The sequence below is a fragment of the Strongylocentrotus purpuratus genome, unplaced genomic scaffold, assembly GCF_000002235.5.
Source record: "Strongylocentrotus purpuratus isolate Spur 01 unplaced genomic scaffold, Spur_5.0 spur5_scaffold_5, whole genome shotgun sequence".
NCBI classification, from domain to species: Eukaryota; Metazoa; Echinodermata; class Echinoidea; order Camarodonta; family Strongylocentrotidae; genus Strongylocentrotus; species Strongylocentrotus purpuratus.
In genome coordinates this window covers 4,087,198-4,114,834 of record NW_022145611.1, presented here as the reverse complement: position 1 = coordinate 4,114,834, position 27,637 = coordinate 4,087,198, and the positions used below count along the sequence as shown (strand labels likewise).

At 38.5% G+C, this 27,637-nt stretch overlaps 1 protein-coding gene across 2 annotated transcripts; it reads left to right on the top strand.

The window, feature by feature from the left end:
* Positions 1-5,722: 5,722 nt before the first annotated feature.
* LOC575781 (triokinase/FMN cyclase) lies at positions 5,723-26,567 on the top strand. 2 transcript variants are annotated; one of them, XM_030998841.1, is made up of 14 exons: positions 5,723-5,829; positions 7,031-7,246; positions 7,852-7,962; positions 9,069-9,250; positions 9,721-9,799; positions 10,446-10,570; positions 11,958-12,132; positions 13,050-13,172; positions 14,181-14,321; positions 14,871-15,005; positions 15,850-15,953; positions 23,179-23,316; positions 24,702-24,791; positions 25,656-26,567. In XM_030998841.1, exons 2-14 carry the CDS (start codon positions 7,039-7,041, stop codon positions 25,809-25,811), a joined length of 1,767 nt encoding a protein of 588 aa, XP_030854701.1. In that variant the 5' UTR covers positions 5,723-5,829; positions 7,031-7,038; the 3' UTR covers positions 25,812-26,567. The 2 variants fall into 2 exon arrangements, with proteins under 2 accessions (XP_030854701.1, XP_030854702.1); XM_030998842.1 differs by lacking the exon at positions 23,179-23,316.
* Positions 26,568-27,637: the final 1,070 nt, after the last annotated feature.

Genomic DNA, 27,637 nt, shown 5'->3' with positions numbered 1-27,637 from the left:
GAGATATGATGATGTGGAAAATTGGGAGCTTATGAAGCCACTCTTACCAATTGATACTAATTACCACAAAGCTCGATGACACAGCAAGGCTTTACAGCGGAGACTGCCTTGAGGTGAACAGATGTCTATGTTAGGATCTAGTAGCCTCTATACCTATACATGTAAATAAAAGGGAAAAGACACCAAACGAATTATACAGCACGAAGTAGAATGCAGTTATATAAATAGCTCTACTTTTTCAAAATTCTGAAATAATGAAGCAGTGCATTAGTCGATCTTAACCATTATATAAAGCATCAGTTAAAATAAAGAAAACAAGAAAGGATTGAATAATTCACAAAAGAGATTTAAAATTTGTTGATAATTGGCGACACGTTTCTCAACTTTTTACATATATAATTATCTTGAAAGAACTATAAGAAGTCATTTTGAATTACATATATTCTTTTTTTTTTGGGGGGGGGGGAATATCAATACCTGTATAGCTTCAAATGGATCGTTGCAGATTTCAATCTCATGAAATAAAACTCCCGGTAGGCCTATTACTATTAGTAGTATTTGTGGTGTTTTATGAAGGAGATATTTTATGAAACCTCTTTAGGCAAATGCATGAGCGAAACTATAGACCTTGCGTGTGTGCAACACCCCACGCCTTTGAGATATTCTTTCTTCTTTAATGATAAAGACATGTAAAACCAGATTAGAAAAGAAAATTATGCTTGGAATTAATGTCATTAGAAATTATTATACTTTATTCATCCAGATAAGAAGCCTTTCAAACTTAAGGTGCCGATATAAATTATTCCTCATCATCGTATGATATCATAAGTAGGCCTATGGCCGTTTATGTAATGACTCTTCTGTCTTCTGATTTTGTTAAATAATGGACATCGTATTGAATTAATACAATTGTGAATGAATGACAGTATACTAAGTTTATAAAGTGAATAAATAATTGTGTTTGAGCATAAAAGTCAATTCAATATTACCATGTTTGTTGTTATTCATGAGTTATGAAAGCAGTGTATCTCCCCTGATCGTGATTCCAGCACTCTTTCGAGAGGATGCGTTTTTCTCTGCCTGCTTGGTTGCCAAGGTAATTCTAGAAAATCTTAATTAATTTCCTTATTACAAAACTTTGCAGTATCCTATTGTCACGATTGTAGGCCCCTGTGATTTAATTTTACCCTGCTCGTGCATGCCCTACGTCCAATTCTATCGGATCCTTCCAAAATGTTATACGACTCCGAAGCTGAGAGATTCGGGATATCTTGTTCGATTTCTCATTGCCTGGAAGCCAAGATCTGATTATTCGCAAACCTCATCAATCTCAACTAGTCGTCCCATACATACGGAAACGTGTTGGTACAACCGTGATTGCCAATTAAAACCTTGTCCATAAATACCCGTGCCGACGGAAGGAGAACGTCTTGATTCAATACGTCACGTACGATTCTATGCATTCTCGCCGCCGTATGCAGCAATTATCGGTTGGGAAAGAAAAAGGAAGCTCTGCCGTTGATCTCTTATTCAATTTACCAACAAAAACTTCGCCTAATGATTTTCAAGAGTCACAGTCATGAAATGGACCGTGCGCAATTCGATTAATGCGTGATAAATGGCCAAGCATGCTGCGAGCTACTGAACATGTTGTATAATATCTGGATGCACAGTAATCACGGTTCGAAACTCGTCGTTCCTCTTCAAATTGTACCATTGAATGTTAAACGGAGGCAGGCTGCAATTTTCAATTTCTTGATAGTGAGGTAAGATGCTTGTTGTTCTATTATAGATGTATATATTCTCCCACTCCCTTTCTCTCCCACTCCCACCCCTCTCTCTCTCTCTCTCTCTCTCTCTCTCTCTATCTATCTCCCTCCTCCCCTCTCTCTCTCTCTCTCTCTACCTCCCCCATCCCTCCCCCCCCCCTCTCTCTCTATACATTGTTCCCCCATAAAGTTAGAACAATTTTCTTTACCTTTTGTCATTAAAAGATTGAGACAATATGATATATTCTTGACATAATTTATAAATATCTTTTCGGAACTGTATTGATCAATCTAAAGAGTCATAACGACTGATTGATAAAGCTCAGACTAGATACACATTTCATCTATCAAAAATAAATCATATTTTTGCAAAATCTTCATAAAAATAAAAGACTCCGTTGACACGTGTTATAGGTAAAACAATATTTTGCCGATAGGGCGTCTTCAAGTTATGGCACTGCAAATTATACAAGTACATTGTTAATGCACACTTTGAAAAGAGACATTGATAGCTCAGCAAACTAAAACGGCAAACAAAAGAAGAAAACAAAATAAAACAAATATGATTGTGAGACAATTATAATCATTTACAAATCCAACTCATATCTGCTTCGAAAACATGGAGCAATAGAGCACTTTTCATGCATCAGAGAATTAACCTGTTTTGCCTATTTCAAATGATTCCTCACTTGAACTCTTCCTTCAGTAAGTTAATATCATTAACCTATTTTTATGAGTGTATGTATTTCATGTTTCTCTTCACATTCTGTAAATTCGTAAGCGCCATGATGTCTTCTCGTAATATCAGCACTCCTAAATTTCGATATTATTATTATAGTCATTATTATTATTATTATCATTAATAGTAGTATTAGTAGTAGTAGCAGTAGCAGGCGCGTACGCAGGGGGTGTTTGGGGGTTAAACCCCCCCTTTTGGTATTTTTATGTGTATAAACCCCCCTAAAAAAACCACCCCCTTGTTTGTTTGTTTGTTTTTGTTTTGTTAATAAAAAACATAAAAAATAAAAAAAAATAAATAAAAAAAATTATTCCCATGACTGACCTAAAAAAGGTGACCTTACCCCCCCCCCCCCAACGGAGCAAAATGTCAAATTTCGAGACCAAAAAAAAAAGTGTCCTCTTACCCCCCCCCCCCCCCCCCCCCCGATGCGAAATTTTTCGGCACGATTTAAAAATGTTAACCCCCCCCCCCCCTTGAAGAAATCCTGCGTACGCGTCTGAGCAGTAGTAGAAGAAGTAGTAGTAGTAGTAGTAGTAGTAGTAGTAGTATATTAGTACAGGTGTAGTATCATTATTTTTTCTTTCTATAGTATTCATTAAAATAATAGATATATCTACAAAATATGATAACGTAAAAGGAGATGACATCAAATTGACTAAATCAACGGAATTCAAAATGCCGCTGCTCGTCTTATGACAAACTGAAGAAGATTCTTATTATCACTCCTATACCGAAATCTCTTCACAGGCTCTCTGTTCACAAGCGTATAATCTACAAAGTTTTGATCTTAACTTATCGCGCATTAAAATGATAACCTGTATCCACTTTTTTTTATCCCTTGTAACACCCCGTTCCATATGTCGTTCTGGTTTAAGTTCGACTGGTAAAATCTGAAGAAAATGAGGGTGGAATAAGTTAAATTTCCCCCTTCAAACAGCTAATACTGTGGATATTCATGCGCCACTTATAAAAGGTATACCGGATGACCAAGAATACATGATAACGAGCCAAATATGAAACGAGACAAGGAAAGAGAGAGACGTCAAGGAGAAATATTCGGAGAAGAAAGGGGAATAGAGAGAGAGAGAGAGAGAGAGAGAGCGAGAAGAGAAAAGAAGGAGCGATGGATAAGTGGAACAGATAGAGGGGAGAAGAAGGGGGAGCGAATGGGAAGAATGAGCAGATGAGATATGGAGAGATAGAGGAGAAGGTGAAAAGGAGAAGAACGGGAGAGGGAGAGATTCAGAGATGGGGAAAGGAGAGATAAAAGAGGGCGATTGCGAAGACTGAGAAAGTGTGTGGCAGAGAGTTAATGGGACGGGTGGAGGGGAGACATGGAGAGAGACATGCAGAGAGAGAGAGAGAGACAGAGAGAGACAGAGAGCGAAGAAAAAGGAGAGAGAGGGGGAGGGGGAGGGGAGTGCAGAAGGCCAGTTAGTGAATTATTAATTTATTAAAAACACAAAATGTAGAGGGTTTTGCGAACCGCCTTGATACTACTCTAAGCTTCCATTCTCTGAAGACATTTCAATAGGCCTACTCCTAATTAGGTGACGAGTTCAATGTCAATTTAGAATAACTAACATGTGAAACGCATATAGAAAGCATGATACAGATCAACTTTCCGCAGCATCATTCAGAAAGGAGATATATAGAGGAATATTAATTCAAGGGGCACAACAACACGATTAAGGCTTGCTCAGATAGGATGCGGCATAACCACGTTTTTTTTATTTTTATGATGGCGTGAAGTATAATACGCTTCACCTATCTGTATCTTAACCGTTGTTTTTCTAACCCCTTTTTTTAGTCATGCCCCCTTTTAAGAAATACAAATTTTCGCGTCACCCAATCCCAATTTCATTTACAGAAGATTCATTTTGCATCACTCTGACACAGTGCCATGTACAAATGACCACATTTGTTTCTAAATTTTGCGAGCGAGCAAAACAAAGACACATTTGATATGGTAACATTTTTACTTTATAATCAACATAATAGATAAAAATAGAGAATTAAGTGTGCGGGCACCTTGCTGCCGAATACAGTCATGAATACCAAAACTTCATTTGGTACAGTCACCTCAATGCACGAATATGAGAATATTGAAATCAGGGAAATGTGAGTTGGTCTAGCGATAATGTCCGTGGTACGATCTGCTCTCTGTCTTCGCCTGACTCAGTAGCCTCTTGTCGATGCCCTCGCGCTGTTGGAGTCTCTAAAATCTGACGAGCGAAGCGAGTCAGAGAAACCGAGGCGCTTGCGCGGAGGGCCTCTTGACAAGTGATCTGAATTATATATTCATGAGACCCGATTTCCTACTGAATTATGCATGTCTAGACCGCAACGATTGTGTGTGTGTACGTGCGTGTTCGGGATTGCCCAACTAGGCTAGTCTGCAAGCACAGACCCTAATTTGACACTTTATCAAAAAATCATTGTGCCTTGAGAGAAGCCTAGCCCAGCTATCTACTGGTACCTACTGGTTGTACCAATATAGGTCAGGAGCAGCTATAGTACGTGGCATATGGTAGTCTTATAGTGCACACTCTCTTTTACGACTGACCAGGGTTTGTGCTTGCAGACTACAACTAGGCGGCCAGTCTCGCTCTGACGGAGGGAATTCGCACAGAGCGGTAGATATTACGTCATAGTAGCTCTCTCTGATTGGATGACTTTCACCGAACTCTGCTGGGTCGGAATATTCGCCAAACAAAGTGAAACATAAGAAATTCAGGGCACTTGTCAAGAGGCCCTCCGCGCAAGCGCCTCGGTTTCTCTGACTCGCTTCGCTCGTCAGAATTTAGAGACTCCAACAGCGCGAGGGCATCAACAAGAGGCTACTGACTCAGCGGACCCCGGTTCGAAACTGAGTCACGTCTTTCGGATGCATGCATGCATGGTGACAAGGTCGATCCCCAGACATTAATAATCATATCTGATTGATACTCGTCTGTAAATACCCAAATTAAGACAGTGTCTGCAAAATGAGACTACAATAAGCTCTGTACTTTAATAAGCTACTCACAGCTGGAAACTGACAGAACTAGGCTCTGCTCAAGGCATTAGGAATTGTGGTAAAGTGTTAAATTATAGTCTGGCCTTGTAGACTAATTAGTGACACCAGCCTTTTCCGAAAGGGGGAATTCCCTAGAATTGATAGACACGCCCCTATCTCGCATTATATGCGCGTGCGTGGTCGGAGGTCTAGTAATACGGCTCGCGCTCGGGAACAACAAGTTTGATTAGTGTATTGTACTACGCTAGAGGGACATTTATAGCGGTCAATTTGCATTAGCTTGAGCTTGATCGAGGAAGGTCAGTACGTAGTATTTTTTAGCAGTAATTTGCCATCTCTTGATATAGCCACAATTTGAGGGACCTATAAATGATCACCTAGCTACCAACGTTTATACACATAATCTAAAGAAATTTTGTAATTTTGTTGTAGTTTAATAGTTGTTTAGAGCGAAGTCCGGTCACAGAGTGCAGTTCGCAAAGCAGAGAACTCGTTACTGTATAATTATGTAGGACATACACATTCAACGTAAAAACTGTCCTGTCCGGTACAGCTGTCTCGTTGATGCAAGCTAGCCTCACGAAACTGCCCAGTATTAAAAGCGCATTTATTTGTGCTGAAGGAAGTTTATAAGGGTCTAGGTATTGTAATTTAGCTTGCTCTTCTTACTCAATAACTTGATAAGCTTTTTATGTACAGTTATGGATGTTAAATCTGATGAGTGGTACATGGCCTAGCTAGTGTGGTTTATTTATTGAGTGAATGTGTTGACCCGGCTCAGCCCCTCGTACGTGTGCAGTATGAATGCTGTGCTTATATTTCCATTTCAAACAATGGCAAACAACTCAAAATCAAGGACTTATTGAATTCCTCTGCTTATCGAAGAACTGTGCATGAGCACAGATTGTCTGGAAAGAGTAGTACTGTCAGAAATAGTATTTAGAAAAGAAACATGAGAAGAATGAAATACAGAAATAAAGTGGAAAGAGATCTTGTGCGTGTGTGCTCTTGTAATTCTTATTTTCAAGTGGTAAAATGTAGGATAAAGTACAAAAAGAGTCATGTCTCATACTCCCGAAAGTGCCGGTATTCATGATTAAGTGGCCTGTGAAAAAAAGGAAGTGTTGACCCCCAAGGGGCGGAGGGACTGCATGCGTGTTCCAAAAATGTCCAGTAAGGGGATACTTTTTTGCGCAACAAAGTCCGGCCCGCCATTGACTTACACACCAGAGATAAGGGGGTGCTTTCAATAAGAGGGGACAAGCATACGCGTACCCTAAACTTTGTAGATTATATAGATTGTATCTTCAAAGGTACTCAAAACGTGATTACGTGGGTAATTGTTACAAGCCTTCCTAATGCATTGTGAGCTCTATAGCGGTCAGTATACATCTTGACCAATAGTTTTAAATTATGTGTGAAATATTGTGTGTGTCCCAATTAATGTTGATTCCTTTTTTATATCATGTGATTTTTCTGTTGTTTTTCTGTCTGGTTTAGATTGTAAAATGACTACTCAGCCCACCAAAAAGCTTATAAACGATGTTGATCGATGTGTCGACGAAGCGATAGAGGGCCTTGTTGCTATTACACCAGGGATCACCAAGTTAGCCGGTCATAGAATAGTCGTACGAGATGATTTGGATGACGTGAAGAAGAGCGGGAAAGTGACGTTACTTTCTGGTGGAGGTTCTGGCCATGAACCATCTCATGCAGGTGATAACCTTGGAGGAATCGGTGAAAAGAACAACTCGTAAAATAGGGCTCATCACTATAAAAAACAAAGATTTGAGTTATTTGACTTTCATCTAGTGGCATGAAATCCAGATTTATGGGCCAGATCTAAGAGTTGTAGCTATTTTAGAGGAGAATTAGGCATTTTTCAATCTTTGTCATTTTAGTGAGGAACATTTGAAAAGAAATTTGGGACTATTAACCATCTTAACCACCTGATCTTGAAGAAAGTGTGATGTAAATGATGAAAGACGTGACCGAAGCTAATTTGCTCTGTATTCTGCAGGTCCCTTCAATTTTGCACATTTATTCATTTGTACATTTATCTACAGTAAAGTATATATATCCATGTCAGACTCTGTGTTAGAAGTCAGCACATTGTGCTGCATAGAGGTTTCTTATGTGTTGTTGAACTAAAAAATCACCCTAGTTCTCCCTTCTATGAATTTTCTTCACACGTGTATAGAGCCAATCAGCAGTGATATGCAATATAAAAGCACTGTGTTATTATTATTATCCTCTTTCCCCCTTGCTGTTCTATTTTTATTAACTATCTAGTAATCGTCACTCTGGTGATTTTCTCCTAGGTTATGTTGGACTTGGTATGCTGAGTGGTGCTATAGCGGGATCTGTTTTTGCCTCACCCCCTACCAGCTCTATATTAGCAGCTATACGGGCTGTTGGTAGAGATAACCCAGGTGAGGTAATGGACCTAATTATGGCAGATAAGCCTTGTGCTACATTATTCAACCTAGTCTACTACGACTACTACTACTGCTACTACTACTTCTTCAACTACTACTACTACTACTACTACTATACTACTACTACTACTACTACTATGTCTACTTCTACTACTACTACTACTACTACTACTACTACTACTACTATATTACTACTACTACTATACTACTACTACTACTACGTCTACTACTACTACTACTACTACTACTACTACTACTACTACTATACTACTACTTCTACTACTATACTACTACTACTACTACTACTACTACTACTACGTCTACTACTTCTACTACTACTACTACTACTACTACTACTACTACTACTACTACTACTACTACTACTACTACTACTACTGCTGCTACTACCACTACAGCTATCACCACTACTACTACTACCTACTCCTCCTACTACTGCTACTTCTACTGGTCACATTCAAACAAGTGTATAATTGAGGCAAAAATGACCTTCAAGCCAGTTCTACCATGAGTAGATTAATCATCCTTAGCAACTCCATGAGAAATCATTCTAGTTTTTAGAAAACTAGTTTGTGGTATGATTCCCATGGCATTAATGTCCTTTGGCAAGACATTAGTCTCCATTTTCCACTATGTGAGGACAATATTCCTTGAATGAACGCCTTGTTAAGGCCGCTCAGTTAATTGGGGCGTAATAAGAGCACAGCGCTTGTAAACATTAGCATTAGGCGCTATGTAAATGTCAGTTATTATCATCGTTTTACCTATTAATCAATCATTCATAATTTATGGGATAGGAATTGAAAGTAAAAGTTTTGTCTGCAAAATGAGACTACAATATACTCTGTACTTAAGCTGCGGCACAGCTGGAAACTGACAGAGCCAAATAAAAACACACACAAAAAAGAATGAAACAATTAAGTTATTGCAGCTTAAGTACTGTTTAGATACTTTTTCATACACTTTATTTAGAAATTGGCCGTGGTCTGGGATTATTTTTGATAGAGTCATATATAATATATATATATATATATGTTTACAAAACCAAGAGTTCTTGTTGTTGCCCTGATTCTCATCTCAAGCTGGAACATTGCTGATCGTAAAGAATTATACCGGAGATTGTATCAACTTCGGGATCGCTATGGAGAGGGCCAGAGCAGAGGGCATCCTAGTGGAGATGGTGGTGGTCAAGGACGACTGTGCGCTCGCCGGTCAAGATTTAGATGACCGCAGAGGCCTTGCAGGAACAGTCTTTATTCACAAGGTACCAGTGACCAGTTTCTCAAAACCTTCATGTTACCAGTATATCATAGTTCTTGGACATCCAATTGAAATGTATGTCTAATATCTTTATACCGGTATGTCATACATACTCTTTGCCACATTTTATTTATCATGGAATGTATTCAAAGATATCCAAATCTTTCATAATAATAACAATATTTATAAAGCACAACATATCCATCTCTAGAGATGCTCAAATAATTAAAATTTATATCGGGGATTCAACATAATTTAGATTAAAGAAATATCATACTCACATTTTCATAATAATTTTTTTTCTTTTTCTGACATGCACCAACTTAAGCAGTTTTGTTAATAAAAGATACTCCATTTCATAATCTAGATATTTTTATGAAATGGAAAAGATACAAAGGCACCTTTACTATTTCATTCGAAAGAGAGATGAAATAAGTTTTAACAATTATGGATTTGTTTTGCTTTTGTTATTAGTTGGCAGGATGCATGGCTGAAAGCGGTTTATCATTGCATCAAATTAAACAAGCTGTCGTATTGGCCTGCTCTTCAATGGGTAAGAAGTATTTTATGGTACCTCCTAGATAAGAAAGAAGAAAAGAATAATCATAGAGTATGGTATAATATGGTAACAATAAATATGGTATCATTTACTCAGGGTAACTTCATCAGTATTAAAACTGCTCTCTGTGAGGGCCCCATAATTACTAGTACCAGCCCTGTTTTAAAACACCTTTATCCAGAGGAACAACCAATAGCATAAAACCTTGTCTAAAGATGTAAGCACAGAGCGGGCTTTGAACCGCTGACCTCTCGTATGAGAATCAAGAACGTTCACCAATATACCACAGTGCTCCTGTTTATAAATCTTCCAATCAGAGTTTGAAATATGTATGTGTAACAAGTCAAATCATCAAGAAATATCTGTGTATTAGATATTTGCCATATGCAAAGGTAATATGATTTAATTTGCATCATTGCATAAGGGGAGGGTTAACTCAAACAAATTTATAAAAATTCCCTGCTTGGAAACATTCTAAGTAAATATTATCATCAATTCAAAATGGTAAAATACCGCCCCACTTTCACATTTGGAGAGCTCTTCAAATATTGCTGAGATTTGTGACATCACTCTAGAATATTAAATACTTTGGAAAGACCTTTTTTGTTTACCAGCTCTGTCATAATTCATATCTTCTCAGGGACTGTTGGGGTGTGTCTGTACCCATGTAGTGTTCCTGGAGCTGGCCCATCATTTAGTCTAGGTCCACAGGAAATAGGACTTGGGCTTGGTATACATGGAGAAGCAGGAATCAAGCAATTACAGGTTAGTGTCAGGGTAGTCCACATGCAAACAAAGGTTCAAACATATAAAATTAGAACATGAAAGGACTATTTACTGATGTATGCAGTGTCCCTTGCTTGTGGCCAGGATCCAGAGTTTGCGTATGGGTAAATCGGTTTACAGATTTTAAAAAATTTTCCCGTCTTTTTCCGGGTTTTTTTTTTCTTTTTTTTTCTCCTAATTTTCCCCCTGATTTTCCCCTTATTTTCCCTTTTTCCCTTATTTTTTCTTTTTCCTTAATTTTTCCCATTTACCCCATTTTTTTTACTCAAAAGGGGGGGGGGGGGGAATTTTGTTTGATGCAATTTATTTTCTCCCTGAATTCTTTTTTTTTTTAGTGTGCACTTATATCACCCCGAAGCATGTATGTTTTAAAAACTCTCTTTTTTAATCTTTTCATGTTACTTTCCTAATCGACTTCATCAGTTTGTGTTTCACAAAACTGTTTCCCATCTTGACACTGCACTTTAGTCATTTTTTCTAGCTGAAAACAAATAATGGTTTCCTTTTTATTTGCGATGAGTCAGTGAAACATGAAAATACATTTTAAGTTAAATCAAAATACAGAGTGTGTAATTATATTCATTGTGGAAGTTTAACTAATCTCATGCCCACCGGCCTACATACCATATTCTCCATTCACAGCAAAATTTATTTGTTTTTCATTCACTTGAAAAAGCTTAAATTCGCTAGGGAATAGGTAATACAAAATTGTCTCATTTTCTTTCATGGTTTGATTGGTAATTGCCAGTGCTTATTCTTGGGTGCTATTGATAATTCAAGTATGCTCTGTTGTGGCTCTATATCTGCATGAAATGTTTCCATTCTTGATTCTCCTAATTGGTTTTACACCATCATTCCTAACCGTATATTGTCTTAGGACTTAGAAGCTCATAATTGGATTACTTCTACTGCTTCTACGGAAGTAATTGAACCCCTGTGTAAATGACATGCCTGTGTTGTGTTTTCATCTGATTAGGCAATGAACACCCATATAACTATCGGCTTATGAAATGATCTGATTATAAATATTAGAGATGTTATGACTACGATTGTTTTTATGTTCAATTGTAAATCTTGTGTTCTTAAATAACACCAAGCTTAATCTATTAAAAGGACAACATAGATTTTTACTAGTTTCAAATTTGAGGATAATTATTTTTATGTATTCTTATATTGATAAATATTTCCCCCTCTTGGATTTAATAACTGTTTTTATTTCATTTTTTCCTTGCTATTCCACTGGGGGGGCAGGGGGGTTATCATTCATGTGTGTATTGTATCTTCATCAAAGAAAAAAGATGTTATTCATTGTAGAAACATTAGCTGTTGGATAATACTCAAACCTCTCAACTTCCCTTCATGATAGTTATCAAGTGCTACTGATGTTGTAGCTACTATGTTGGACCAGATGAGAGACTCCACAAATAACTGTAGACTGGACTTGAAATCTGGTGATGAGGTTGCCCTTATGATCAACAACCTAGGCGGTACATCCAATCTGGAGATGGCCATTGTAGCTCGCTCTGTGTTACAGTACCTCAGTAAGTATATGTTCCTTTTTAATACCTTAGTCACACTACTCTACCGACTCCAAATTGACTCCTTAAAGGTAATGCAAAGTTTTGGGAAATTTTAAAAATTAGATGGATAGTAATTCTTTACAACTTGGATATATTTGGATGCCCCTGCAGATGAATTATAAGCACTAGAAAATTTAGCCCCTAAAACACTTCTGCTTTCGAGAAATTGACTAATCAAAAATTTACTGGTGCTCCCGATAAATTTTGAATATTTTAATTAGCGCCTAAGGCCATTCCATTGTAGCTGCGACCATGAAAATCTCAGAATATGTAGATCTGATATATAATTTCCAAACGGGTATAGCAAATCGATCGATGGTAGTCAAGAAACATTGTTTTAAGGCGAAAGTAATATCAGTCTTGAGAGGCCGCTATACAACGTAAAGAGTCTATCATTTACAATTTCATCACTTTAGACTCAATTTCAAACACGACAACGATCATAAAATCGCATATGCTTCCAATTTGAACCAAATTCATCCATACCAAAACTTTGTATTACCTTTAATACAGCCGATTTTATGTAGCTGTAAAAAGGCTTCAGAATTTTACATTCAAGTTTGATCTAAGTATATTACTATGCCATTCACTAGATGTTGTTGTTTTAGTTGGTGTGAGCCAATTGGAATTAATTAAAAAAGAAAAGCTCAAAGATGTTTAGTAGACTCATATAGAATAGGTTATTTGTTTTTAATATTGTGAGTTTTTTTTGTAGCAGACATTGTTGAAAGCAAGAAAGGTGGTCTTTGTGAGCTCAATCAATGCCTGAATGTAAGTTAACAATTGTATTAATCCTTATTTTTAATTTTGAAGTACCACACTTTTGTGTTATTGTTTACATTTGTTTAGATCTTGTGAACTTTTCGCTTCTATTGCAGGTGATGCAGAAGTCAAGGTAGAGATGGTTTACTGTGGTTGCTTTATGACATCACTAGAGATGGTCGGCATCTCTCTTACTATCCTCATCCTGGACCAGAGTGGACAGCGAGCCTCGTATCTTGGTGAGTGGTTTTCACTCCTATCTTAAAGCCTCACTGCACTACTTATAGCTACTTGGGCCTTCTATACAGCAAACAATGCCTAATTGGTGCCTGTTGGTCCCCCATGGTCCTCTTTTTCTTATGTTAATTGAGAGCTGATTTGATGAGATAACCAACTGTTGGTGACCTTGCAGGGAGGGTTAATCACCCCTGGCCAAACTAGAGCAGATGGGCTTTAAAGATTTGTTTGAGTTCTGGTGAAGATTTGATTTGTGTTCTTTCTCATTCTTTTATGTCACTTTGGAGGAATAGTATAGAAAGAATGACCTCACATTTTGAATATGACAAGAAAGTTTGGTTCAAACTTTCATATCTCAAAAAAGTGTAGTCCCTTAAACACATTTCTGTGTGCATTTCATGTTACTTTCAGCAAGGCTGAATCAATTTCTTATCATAATAAAGATTATAAAAAGTCACACTATACACTAATTCTCATAATTAGCCTTCATAATTTATTCCAGAAAGATCACATGACCAACACTCTAATTATAAATTCTATATTTCACTTTACAGAGTAACAATAGTCCTGATCAATAAAATAGACGTATTGGTCCATATAAATAAAGAGTGACACACTGAGAAGGAGATAAGTCTTTGTTTCACAAATACACAATTGAAATATTTATCTTTTTTTTTTACTCCACTGTGCCGTAATATGACAGAAACTGATAAAAAAGCTAATCTGTGCAAAGTCATTTAAAAATTGTTTGTATCTATTATTTGTTTCTTACAACTCATGCCTAAAATTATGGGAAACATGCTTTTTTATCCACTAATATAAAGAATTATTATAGACAGTATTAAATTGCTTACCAATACCGTACATGGCTTTTATACCTCGTAAAACAGTTACAAAATAGTAAAAGTCGATTTTGTTTGTTTGATTACCGGAAAAGATACTTCAGGTATAGTTCTTCCGTTATCTTGTTCAATGCATGACTTAGAAAAATTTATTGTGATTGTTGATAGATCAGGCAACCTCCGCTCCAGCGTGGCCATCTGTATCTCATCGCCATGGTAACATATCACTTGGTAAAGAACTCCCAGTTTTAGAGCAAGCTTCTTTAGGATCCACCCATGTGACAAGAAAAGGAGAGAAAATGAGTAATGGTGAGATTTTCATTATTTCCATCAAGAAAGTATACTGCATAAGCAGGTATTTGATTTAGTTTATTTCTTAAATTACTCATTGCAAAATTTTTACCCCAAGTAATTTTTTTCAGAGACATTTCATTTTATTAAATCAACGTCGATCTGGCGCTGCTCAGTGGCTGCCGGGCTCACGATCAATTGGGCAAAAAGAATTTCCGTTTCGGTTTAATAAAATTTGGAGTGGACTATTAGGATATTATTATTATTATTATTATTATTATTAAAAATGTTGCAGTAAGAAAATATATATTTTGCCAATTTGAAGAACAATATGTGTTCCATTCAGCCCTAAAAAGTACCTGCCTTGAAAGGACTAATTCTAAACATAATGATTTGATTTGATTTGCTATTGTAATACTGATGTAAAAATGTATAAACTTGTATTTGTTATTTGAACACAGAAATAAAATCAATGAAACAAAAACAAAAAACAATAAAATTGTCAGGTTTTGGATTTAATTTTTCATTTTTTAAAAATCATTTTCCCTCTTGTTTTGTTCATTCCAGAGTCCTGTAAGAGAATTAAGACTGTTTTGAGCAGTGTATGCTATCGATTGATGGAGAGTGAGAAGCTTTTAAACGATCTTGACACCATCAGCGGGGACGGAGACTGTGGATCCACCCTTAGAAGGGGTGCAGAAGGTACACCTTGTCTGCTCCTAGCTTAACTATACTCTGGGGATAAGTGTAGTCGATGAAAGTGAATTAATACTAGATTTTTAAGTATAAGACAATAAATGTGTGCATGAGGCTTTCATGCACGAATTGCATTGTATTGAATTAGATTAGATTGGACTGGTTTATTGATTAGAAACAGACGTTTGCAAGGGATCAAGATTTGCACACGTTTGTACCTCACAAACTTTAATCACATTGCTCAATTTTTGGAAACCATGAATATTGTGGAACCCTATATTTCCATGGATATTACAAGTCGTTAAAGGATTGGGAATTTGACAACACTTGAAAATAGTGTAACATAAATTGTGAGTACCCCGTGTAATGATTATCATGAAAACAACTTTTGAATCAGCTTTAATAATTATTATGCCTTAAACGACATAAATGACATATACATTTACATGTATAACATTAGTAAATTGTAGACTTGTCAGTAATTATTTCTGCCCAATACTGGTAGAACATTTTCATATTATAATCAATTTTAATGCACAAATCTTTGTAAGCGCTTGTTACGAGTCATTATTTTCACCTGTTACAAATGAAAGTATCTCAATAGTAAGAATTCTAATTGCGTACATTAGTTGTTGCTAGGTAGGACAAACATTATTGCTTGACCTACCTAACAACACGTGATATATACCATTTGCTTTCTGACTACCGGTATAGAAATACAATTATTTGTAACAGATGAATGACAAAATGTGTAACAAGGCACTTTTAACAAAGATTTGTGCATTAAATTTGATTGTGACATTACGAAATTGACCAATTAATTGATTTTAATAACTGATCTCACCCTCAGCAATGAAGACCTGGATTGAAAGTGAAGAGCTGCTCTCCGTTAGTGATGTAGCTGGTCACATGTCTATAATTGCTGAGGAAGCCATGGGAGGAAGCTCAGGGGCGGTAAGATGATTATTCATTTATTAATTTTTATTTATTGGTATATAATCATCAACCAGCAGCATTAAGCTGAAAGGGTCAATTTACAAAAAATATAAATCGTTTTAAACATGTGTAGCCCTCGTTACTTTCGTAATAGTAGGGTACCAAAATAATATAGATGAGATGAGTCTGTAAAACAGGAGGCGAAGAAGAGATGTGTGATGGTTAAACTCGTGACACGGACTGCCTTTTTAATAACAAGTAATAATAATATATAACACATAAACAAACTCACATAATCAAAACACAAATACACTACTATAGTTCCTATCTTACTAATATATAGGTTTACATCCAAACTTAGCCATTAGATGAAATAGCAAAGGAAATATCAACAACATATCCGTTTCCCATTATAAACAAACACAGACTTATCCTCCACTAGAAGGGATAATATATAGTAACTCCTGCTTGGTAGGTTTGGAGCCTCGCTCCACATACGGCATAACTACCGACAGATCAGGATCCGATCTTTGCTGCCGAGCAAGCGTTTCTACGGGAATGATGTCGATGGAGGGTGTTCCCGTCTCACTCCCACCTTGGTTGCCTGGAGAGCCTGGGTTAGATACACCGGCTGCCAACTGGAGAGCTGTGGGATGTACAAATCCAGACGGTTGCAATCCTTCTTGCAGAACGGCTGACACTGCTAAATGGCTGCAGTCGACTTGCACATCTTGAGTTGGTACTCCAGCTGATGCCTCTGGCAACCTTGAAAGAGCGTCTGCTGCGGCGTTGAGCCTCCCACTTCTATATTCCACACTGAAATCAAAGTCTGCAAGTGCTGCAACCCATCGCTGGCCAGTTGCATCCAGCTTTGCAGAACTGGTGACATATAGGAGTGGATTGTTGTCTGTCAGGACATGGAATCGGCGACCTAGGAGATACTCACGAAACTTGTCTACCACAGCCCACTTCAACCCCAGGAATTCGAGCTTATGAGCTGGGTATTTGCTCTCGGATGGTGTTAAAGCCTTGCTTGCAAAAGCAATCACCCTCTTATTACCATCCTGGAGTTGACTGATGACTGCCCCAAGGCCAGAACCAGACGCATCAACCTCAAGAAGGAATGGGGTCTCAAAGTCTGGGAAGCCGAGTACTGGAGGAGACGTTAGTTTCGATTTGAGTAGCTCGAAGGCCGCTTCACATTCTTCAGTCCAATTGAAGGGAGGGAGGGGTTTCCGGGTAGCCTTGCGTCGACCACCTCCTTCTGTGAGCTGAAACAATGGCTTCGCTGTTTTCGCATACCCTGGGACAAACCTCCTGTAATAGCCTGTGAATCCCAAGAACCTACGTACGTCCTTGCTGTTCTTCGAACGAGGCCAGTCCGTCACAGATGAGGTTTTCTCAGGGTCGGTCTCGATTCCCTCCTAACTGATCACATGACCCAGATACTTGACCTTGGTCTGAAGGAGGTGACACTTCCTAGGCTTTAATTTCAACCCTTGTTGACGGAGCCGATTGAAGACAAGTGTCAGGCGATCAAGGTGATCGTCGAAGGAGCTGGAGAAAACGATGATGTCATCCAAGTAGATCAATAGAGACTCGAACTGTTGGTCCCCTAGGCATGACGTCATCAGGCGCTGGAAAGTTGCTGGAGCATTCTGGAGACCAAACGGCATCCGGATACATTCAAAAAGTCCCATGGGGGTTGTAAATGCCGTCTTTGGTCGATCCTTCTCCGCAACCTTTACCTGCCAATACCCACTCGTTAGGTCCAGGGTGGTGAAATACTTTGCATTCCCAAGGGCATCGAGGGCCTCGTCGATCCTAGGCATTGGGAAAGCATCCCGTCTCGTCTTGCTATTCAGGTGACGGTAATCTATGCACAGACGAATGGAGTCATCCTTCTTGCGTACCACCACAATGTGAGAAGCGTACGGGCTATGACTTTTCTTGATTACTCCTGCCTGTTCCATCTCCTGGATGTGTCGTCTCACCTCTTGGAACTGAGCAGGGGGAATTCTCCGGTAGGGAAGACGGAATGGATCTTCATCTGCAAGTGGGATGTCATGTTCGATGTCCTTAGCCAACCCATAATCAAAGTCATGTTGTGAGAACACGTCCGAGTATTCGGCAAGAAGATGCTCCAGTCGCAACTTCTCTTCCGGAGTAATGGGGGAGCTGGTTAAGTCGAGTTCAGGGAAGCTCGCTGAGGTCTGTGCCAGCAACGGGGAAGGTCCTGAAGGAGGTGTGAGCTGATCCGTAGAGGCTTCTTCGATGGCACACACCAGGAAAAGTTGAGCCAGAGGGACATTCTTGCCGATAGTGATGGGTCTATCGGACACATTCAAGACTCGAATTGGTATGTAGCGACCCGGAGACGCATCTACGAGTGTCCTTCCTACCATCATCCGAGATCCCTTGGTTGGATGCCCAATTGGCTCCACTATAGCTGTACAGCTCGGGCAGTTCCTGGCTACCTGGCACATAACCTCCACTTCCGAGCCCGGCTCAATCCTTCGTCCTCGACCACGGTGAACTGCTATTCCCAGATTTCCCCGGGCGTCCCCTGGTCGACGGCTTTCGATTGCAGAGCAAGCAGCCGACCATGCCTTGTTCTGCCTCTCCACTACCTGCAGGTATGTCGCACCGTGTAACCTCACCTGGTCTTGCTGGGCTAGCCTGATGAGATTTGTGCCGATGAGGGTGTCGACACCGGGTCCATAGCTCCCTGGGGACACGATGAAGGCTGGGACTTTGGAATAAGTGCGGCCCAGGCACTCTACCTCAAGAAGGATGACTCCCCCATGGGCCAATGGGTGGCTTCCAGCGCCTCTAATCTGTACTGGGGAGGGAGTAGGGGATAAAATACAAAGAGAAGGATGGGAGGAAATGAAGGAGGATGAAACAGTAGTCACCTGGGAGCCCGAATCAATTAGTGTAGAGGCGGGTACACCATTGATGACCACCGTGTCCAGGTTTGTTGGGCCAATCACTGGTATAAGTTCTGGGTCGATTCTATTCTGCTGGATACTAGTACTTGATAAACTATTATTTGATAAACTATTATTTGGTAAACTATTATTTAAATCAATTTTGCCCGCACTCCCTTTCTTTAACTTCGGTGCGGGCCGAACCCGTTTAAACGACCCGCTTGGTTTAGGGCGTCTCCTTGGCTGCCGGTTATATCCGAACTGGTCGGGGCTCTCCTCCGATTGGGGGGGCGCTCCTCCGATATGGGCAATCTCTCCTCCAGTGCCCTTTCTGGCAACACTCCCAGCAATCCGATGAAAGGAGCGTAGGTGAAGGGCGCGTGGATGTAGCCGGCTCTTGCACTTCCAAGGCCTTTAATCTTCTGTCCAGGGAAGCTACCCGCTCATCAGTTCTTCCCTGCTGGTCCAGGATATCCGCTACCAGCCTCAGCACGTCCTCCGTGTTATTGGATATTTGAGCGAGCCTCCCCTGGGTTTCACCTGGATTGTTAGGAGATGCCTGCTGAGCATAGACAGCGGGCCTCCTTGCCTTGGTATGGCGCTCCCTTGCTATGCGTCTGACCTCCTCCCGCAGGTTCCTAAAAGTCATCACCCGAGGCCTCATTGGTGCGAGACGAAGCCGCAGATCCTCCTCCCTAAGGCCTCGCATGAACTGGGTGCACAGAACCGAGTCCATCTGTGCTCCGGTTACGGCTGTCGGGAATTCTCTCTGAATGTCTTGGAAGAGCGACTGCAGCGCGATGGCATAGGATTGAGCGGTCTCGCCGTTTCGCTGCATCCGCTCGTAGAAGGCGGCGAATGGGTCCTCCGTTGGAGTATCCCCATACTCTGCCTTCAGCTCCTCCACTGCATCTGCTGCCGTCTGCTCCTCCAGGGGTAAATTTAGAATGAGGCGACGTGCTTCCCCTCCTAAATTCCTCACAATTGTGGAATACTGAAGAGAGGGTGGTGTACGGCTCGCAATGAAAAAGTAATCAATGTCCCTAACCCAATCTTCAACAGATATTTTGGATTCCCTCCCATTGAAGATAGGGACTCCCCTCACTTGCGTAAATGCTGGTCCCGTAATTGTGGGTGGCACTTCCGGTTGGGCGGACAGGTTGAGTGGGGAATCGAACATGAGTTCTGGTTCTGCTCGAGTGGCCATTATAAATTGTGGGTATTATAGAGTTTTACGAAGAAAATCTTTAAATCAGAAATATGATAATGTCAGAGGTATAAATTATATCAGGGGGTAGAGAAGCTGTGGACAGGTCGTGATTAATGAAATAAAATAAAATGGTTAGATTTAGACATTTATATCAGATAAGATAAAAATCAGATTAAGACAAACGGCACTCTCCAATCGTAAATAAGAGGAAGAAAAGAAAACATTAGATTAACAGGCTAAAAAGAAATTGGTTACATTCGAATGAATTTGAAACGACAATAAATTATATAAATAAATGATATCAATTAAAACAATTATAGATTATTCCCTTGAGTGATGTCTGTGCTGATCCAGCCCACAGTCAGTCCAGATCCTCGTCTGCTCAAGACCGTCGTCAGTTTCGATCCTTCCCACAGTCAGTCCAGATCCTCGTCTGCTCAAGTTCGGCGTCTCCCTGTCAATGTTGGGACACGGTCGTGTGTCCTTCTTCCTTCGCAATAGTGCCGTCCTGTTTTTAAAAGACTGACAATCCGTCCGACCCTGCCGACTACGCCAAATGTAGCCCTCGTTACTTTCGTAATAGTAGGGTACCAAAATAATATAGATGAGATGAGTCTGTAAAACAGGAGGCGAAGAAGAGATGTGTGATGGTTAAACTCGTGACACGGACTGCCTTTTTAATAACAAGTAATAATAATATATAACACATAAACAAACTCACATAATCAAAACACAAATACACTACTATAGTTCCTATCTTACTAATATATAGGTTTACATCCAAACTTAGCCATTAGATGAAATAGCAAAGGAAATATCAACAACATATCCGTTTCCCATTATAAACAAACACAGACTTATCATCCACTAGAAGGGATAATATATAGTAACTATTAACTTAATAACAAATACTCGAAACGTATAACTGCGAAGATAGCCAATATCCCTTTAACCCGACTAAACCTAAATAAAGTAAACAAGACGATAACTAATATGTACTAACTAATTATAACGAAGAAACTATAACTAACCCAACACGAATAGACTAAATATAATTATACATGTCTGACTAATAATATACAACTGGAGACTATTGAAGAATATATATATATATATATATATATATATATATATATATATATTATTCCTTCGTAAACCGGACATATATTGTGCAAATGAATAGTAATTGATGTCCTCTATATTAATTCATACTGTACAGGGCGAAGTAGATAAATAAGCGTTTTGGACCATAATAAAGCCCACTCATACATAGTGACGGCTAAAGCATATTTGCTTCATCTACTAATACTGTAGTACCTGCTTTATACAGATTACAGAGTTGAGACAAATAAACCTAAAAAGCCCAAAGTTCCTCTTTGTCAAGGTAATACTTGTACTGGTACTATATTAGTTAAAAGTTGTAATCCTTTCTTTGTTCTCAACGATGCGCTCACTCCCTACACACCTTGTGAACGTACATAGTCTAATCACGCAGACACCAATGTATCGTAGATAAATGATTATAAAGTTATACGCCAATTCCACACCAATCCCTGGTATATCGGAACACATATTAACATGATTATTATCTTGGCATGATAATGTAAGATCATAAACAAAATAAACGACATAATAACTAGATGCATATTATAAGAAAGTACGGACTTATAGACTAGCAAAATCTGGCCGGTTCATTGTCAAATCGAAGGTTATCTCCCTCTGAGATGGAATCTCTCAAAACGTTATCAAATCGAATATGGAAAATCGTAATAATATTTCCCCAACTAGAATATGTCAAATGCTAACTAGAATCACAATAGTGGTTCATAAACGACAAAATATTGATTAGCTCATATCTTTAAGTAAGAAAGCTAAATAGTTATGTACAATGTGAAATATATGTATTCGCGGGTACCATTCACCCATACAGTATAACGCTTCACAAATAGTTGTAAGAAAGCTACACTTTCTTAACTTAAATTCTTCCCTTAAAACAACGATATCTACAAATGCGAACATCAGAACATATCCAATCATACATCAGTACAACCGCACAAGGTTATATAACATGATAATAATGATTTACTTAAATATAAGTATAATACAAAATATGGTAAATTACCTGTAAAACAGGAGGCGAAGAAGAGATGTGTGATGGTTAAACTCGTGACACGGACTGCGAGGAGTCAAGCGGGTTCACGAGTTCAAGGTGTTTAGAAACAAAGGGACAAAGGTAATGTTGCGGGGTCACGTGTTAAAAGATATTTGCATAAAGTGAGTCATGTAATCCAGCATTCTATGTGGAAACAGGATGGGGATATGTGACTAGTCTTTATAAAACAGTCACCTGGTTACACATGTACAATAGTATAACAAAGCATAGTAGATAAATCAGTAACATAATGACCGATACCAACTAATGATACTGCGTTCGTTTATATACATTAAATTATACATTTATTGGTATAAAATGCACTCCACATTATGATGTAAGTCATTCCCTTTGAAGAAAAGAAGAAATAGTTTTTTTGGCTTTCTAATTCGTTATATATATATATATATATATATATATATATATTGTCGGTTTGGCAGATATATCATAGGAGGAGTAATATTCTATGAAAAGGATTTCTCATCAAATTAATGCCCTCATCTTAAAAATATGATGAGAAAGTTTCACTTGTGTTTGTATTCTAATATACTATTGGAAATACATTGTGGATACTGATGATTATCTTCGGGTTAACATTGGTTAAATTATTTGGCTGTTCTGCAACAAAAATATGATGGTTTAATTTTGCTTTAGGCAAGTCCAAAGTATTTGGTAATTTGGTGTTTCATATTAAAATTTGATAACCTTTATGTAAATTGACATCAAATGTATCATTTTCCTGGTGATTTTGTATGATTCCAAGCTCTATGAGGCCTATATTAAAATTTAATGCAATCATAAAAGATACTAAAATTGCAAACTGGATAATTATGTATGGTACAAAATAGCTAGGACTTGCCCATTTCTTTTCTTTAAAGTTCATACCTGGTATAAAGTGAATATCAGATTATAGAATGATATCCTTGATTCATTTTTTGATCTTGATTGTAGTTCTATGGGTTGTTCCTGCTAGCAGCTCAACAAGCATTAGGAGATGAACCTGGATTTGGTGATTGGGTAGAAGCCCTCAGGCAAGGCATGGACCGAATTATGAAGTATGGCAAAGCAGAGGTTGGGGACAGAACCATGGTATGTCATAATAGATTTGATTTGATTTGATTTGATTTGATTTATTGGTTTCTGCATCTTTCTTTTTTTTTCATCAAACATTTTTTCATGAACATAATATGGTTTGATACAATATTTCAAATGTATATAATACACATGCATGCATGCATAATTAACATACATTAGATGCAGGTGGGCTACAGAATAAGCAAAGTAGCTTGACGTGCCCACAGCCCTCAACTTAGATACTACAATAAAAATAAAAATAAAATAGCAGAAGAGTGACTTGCAGAGAAGAAAAGAAAAGGGGAGAGAAGGAGCGTTGGTTTTCTGTTAATCAAATAAATCTAATACATCTGCTGATTGAATGCAGGTTCATTCATGGATGGATAAAAGATGCTAGGTCATGGACGATTACACATCATCGGTTGAGTGTAACCCCTTACAAAGAACAATAATTTACAAAATTCAAATTCTGAGGTTTGAATCTGTGAATATAGTTGCAAGATTTGACATAAATATCTTGTAAGGTTATGAGTTTCACAAAGCATTCCCATCTTCTTGGTTTTATTCTTGACAAAATAAAACCTTGCTATTAAATATAAAACAGGACATCAATTTCTGCATGTACATAAAGAATAAAATTCTTTAACACTTTCATTCTTATCACTAATTGTAGAATCACATTTTTTAAGAGAAATGACTGATTTTTTTTTTTCCATGTTTGTTTTGGATAAGTATATTCATATTTGAAAGTTTATCAGTAAAATATTTGTTAAATTTGTTATTATGTGGAAATTGTGCACCCCTCAGCAATTTTGTGCATGGACTCTTGCACATGATTTTAAGAGGCATGCAAGAATCAAACTGTGATATTCATGCGACAGCATCAAGCATCTTTTTCATATAGTGACTGATTTTAAATTCAAAAAGGAAACATTTGCATGAGATGCATTATTAATCAAAATCAATGTAGAAGATAAGCACAAGCTTGTTTTAGTTCAGTTGCATTTGAAATAATACAGATATAACTAAATGAAGACTAAGACAATAGGAAGATTATTACTGATTTACAGGAATATAATTTGATTTGATCTCATTTAAACATGTGGTTAAGTGCTTGTTATGAATATTTATGTATGATGTTATCCTTGATTCTATCTGAAGAAAGATTTATTTTAAAAAAGAAGAAAAAGACTAAGACGGAAGTAAGAGCCAGAGTAATATAGGGGTAAGGCTAATTTGTAAGTTTTCACAGTAAAAGCACAAACTGTAGTCCTAGACAAAGGTTCAAAGCGGGGGTACTAATTAATGTGCCTCTGAATAGAATTTCTTGATAGACGGCGCTATAGAACTACCTATAATTCTTAATGATTGTAACAAATATTTATGATTATTTTTATCAGCTGGATCCGCTTGACGCAGCATACAGGATACTGAAGGAAGGCCACACTAACAACTCGGACTCTATGAAGACCTTGGAAGATGCAGTCAATGTGAGTTCATCCAAGTGAAAAGAAATACCTTCTTATTCTCCTGATATATGCATGTGCAGATGTACACATTTGGGGGATGTGGGTTTGAAGGGAGTGGAAGAATCATTGAAGGAGTGACATAATTAATGAAAAAAGAGATTAGACTATGAGATAGTTATGCATACTGGTAAAAGGATCTTAGGGTATCAGTTTTAGATGACAGGATGATTGTATCATTCACTCTCATTTATATACATGAGAGTGTCGGAAGTAAATTCATTTTTGAGGTGAAGATAATCATGTTTGTATTCCAATAGGATGATTGTCCCATGTGAAATGATTAAAATCCTTCACAACCAATTATGAAACCAGAAAATAACTTTTTCTTTAGCATTTTGATCAAAGACAGAAGAGAGAGAGAGAGAGAAAAAAAAGAAAAGATGGACACAGTTAAAGAGAAAGGGGAGCCAATAGAGGGGGTGGTATGGGTATAGAGCAAGGTGGAAACAGAGAAACAGAAAGGGGTATCCAATAGAGGGGTTGGTTCGGGTAAAGAGCAAGATGGAAACAGATAATGAGAAATGGGGAACCAATAGAGGGGGTGGTATGGGTATAGAGCAAGATGGACACAGAGGAACAGAAAGGGGTATCCAATAGAGGGGTTGGTTCGGGTAAAGAGCAAGGTGGAAACAGATAATGAGAAATGGGGAACCAATAGAGGGGGTGGTATGGGTAAAAAGCACGATGGACACAATGAGAAATAAAAAGGGGGAACCAATAGAGGGAGTGAAAACCAATCCATTCAGATTTTTTTTTGGCCTTTATAGCTTTACTAGATCTATACTTTTCAGATCTCAACCTATCATTTTTCTCTATCCTAAACAGGCTGCTGAGCAAAGTGCTGAAGCTACATCTATGATGGCCGCCAGAGCTGGCAGAGCAAGATACGTCAACCCAGACCAGTTAGGACGACCTGATCCTGGGGCAATGGCTGTTGCTATTTGGCTCCGAGCAGCACATAATGCATTGAGAGCTTTGTGATTAAGCTCCTTCTGTGATGTGGGTTTTTCAATAAAAGAGTCAGAAAGCAGATGGTAAAATGCTTTATTCCTTGCTCTAAAGATTCAAGGATGCCAGCTTTTTGCATGAATTTAGACCTTTTAGGGCATGATGAACGTTACAAGATGTCATAATTAGTAAGACAATCACCTTTTGTTGGAAAATTATTAGATCTGACATTTTGTGAAAAATTATCAAAAACAACAAAATGTGGTATATTTTTCGAAAAATGTGTATGGCAAATTCTACCGCCATACAGCAGGATTTTCACTGAATAAGAACTGAATAAACATTCTATTTTTCAAAAAGTATTTTGTAATGTCTACAACCATTTTAAGACCCTCTTCTCATTTTTATTGAACTGTAGTTGAAATTTGACCATGTTCTTTTTCACAGGAAGCAGACGATGTATATAAGTTAGATCAAGATATATTTTTTTAAATGAATGTACCTACATGTCAATGTTTTATTTCATGTGCAGAGAAATGTTAACCTTATAAATTCTTTAACAATGAAACGAGGACGTTCATCTTAGAAGGGGCAGCCTCAAAATTTCGGCCGGTGAGGGCGTAAATCTGTCTCATCAATCGGGATATTCGTGTGAGGATATGATTCTGAGATGCTTAAGAAAATCAATTGATAATCCAGCTTAATCGGCAATTAGAATATGATTCATGTTTTCTGAGTATGATAAACGGTTCGACGATTAATAAATTGTATAACATCCACAATTGGAGTAAAAAAGAATCATTAATTGTCCTTTATAAGAAAGAGTGTTGATTGCTGCGCCAGTACGGAGAGTGGTGGTGCATAGTGGCAGGCGCGGATCCAGGGGGGGCCGAGCGGGCCTTGCCCCCCCCCCCCCCTGCAAAAAAAAAAGGAGAGAGAGAAGGAAAAGAAGGGAAAGGGAAAAAAGAAGAGGAAGAAGAAAAGAAAAGAGGGAAGAAGGAGATTGGGGGAGGGGTAAAAGGACTTGCCTCCCAGGCTGTTGCCTCCCCCCCCCCCCCCCCCCAATCAAAAAATAAAAGAGAAGGAAGGAAAGGGAAAGAAAAAGGAAAAGAGGAGATAAAGGGAAGGAAAAAAGAGGAAGAAGAAAAGAAAAGAAGGGGGATATCAGTTGCAATTTTCCTGCCAACAAGTTGTATATCCCCCCCCCCCCATCCCCGCTAAAAAAAGAGAGAAGGAAGGAAAAGGAAAAGAGGAGAGCAAAAGGAGAACAAAAAAGAGGAAGAAGAAAAGAAAAGGGAGAAAAGAAGGAGATATCAGTTGCGGGTAGTCCCGCCAACAATGTGTGGAGCGGGGTGGGGCCAAAACGACCTTCCCCCCCCCCCCCTAGCAAATCTAAAAGAGAGAGAAGGAAGGGAAGGGAAAGGGAAAGAAGAGAGAGAGAGAAAAAGAGAATGAAGAAAGGTAAGGGATATCAGTTGCAATTTTCCCGCCAACAAGGTGTAGACCGGGGGGCCTTGGGGAAATACACTTTTAAGTAAATTTTACTTTTTTATGCGTTTGTTGGAAAATGACCAATTCCTAAATTTACAGCCAGGCAAAAAAATCCTTCTTGAGATGCCTACATGTCAGGGCCCACGGAACGGCGGGGATCGGGATCCTCGAACCCCCCTCCCCCCTCCCCCCACATTTTTTTGAAAAAGTATATTAAAGAGAAATAGAAAAAAAGAGAGCAAGAAAGAAAAAATAGTTAACTGCAGTGTCACATTATAATGAGGTATCAAAATATGCTCATCTGACCATGATTAAATGCCTAAAACCCCCAAGGCTCTGCCCCCTGGATTCCACCTAGGGCCCCAAGG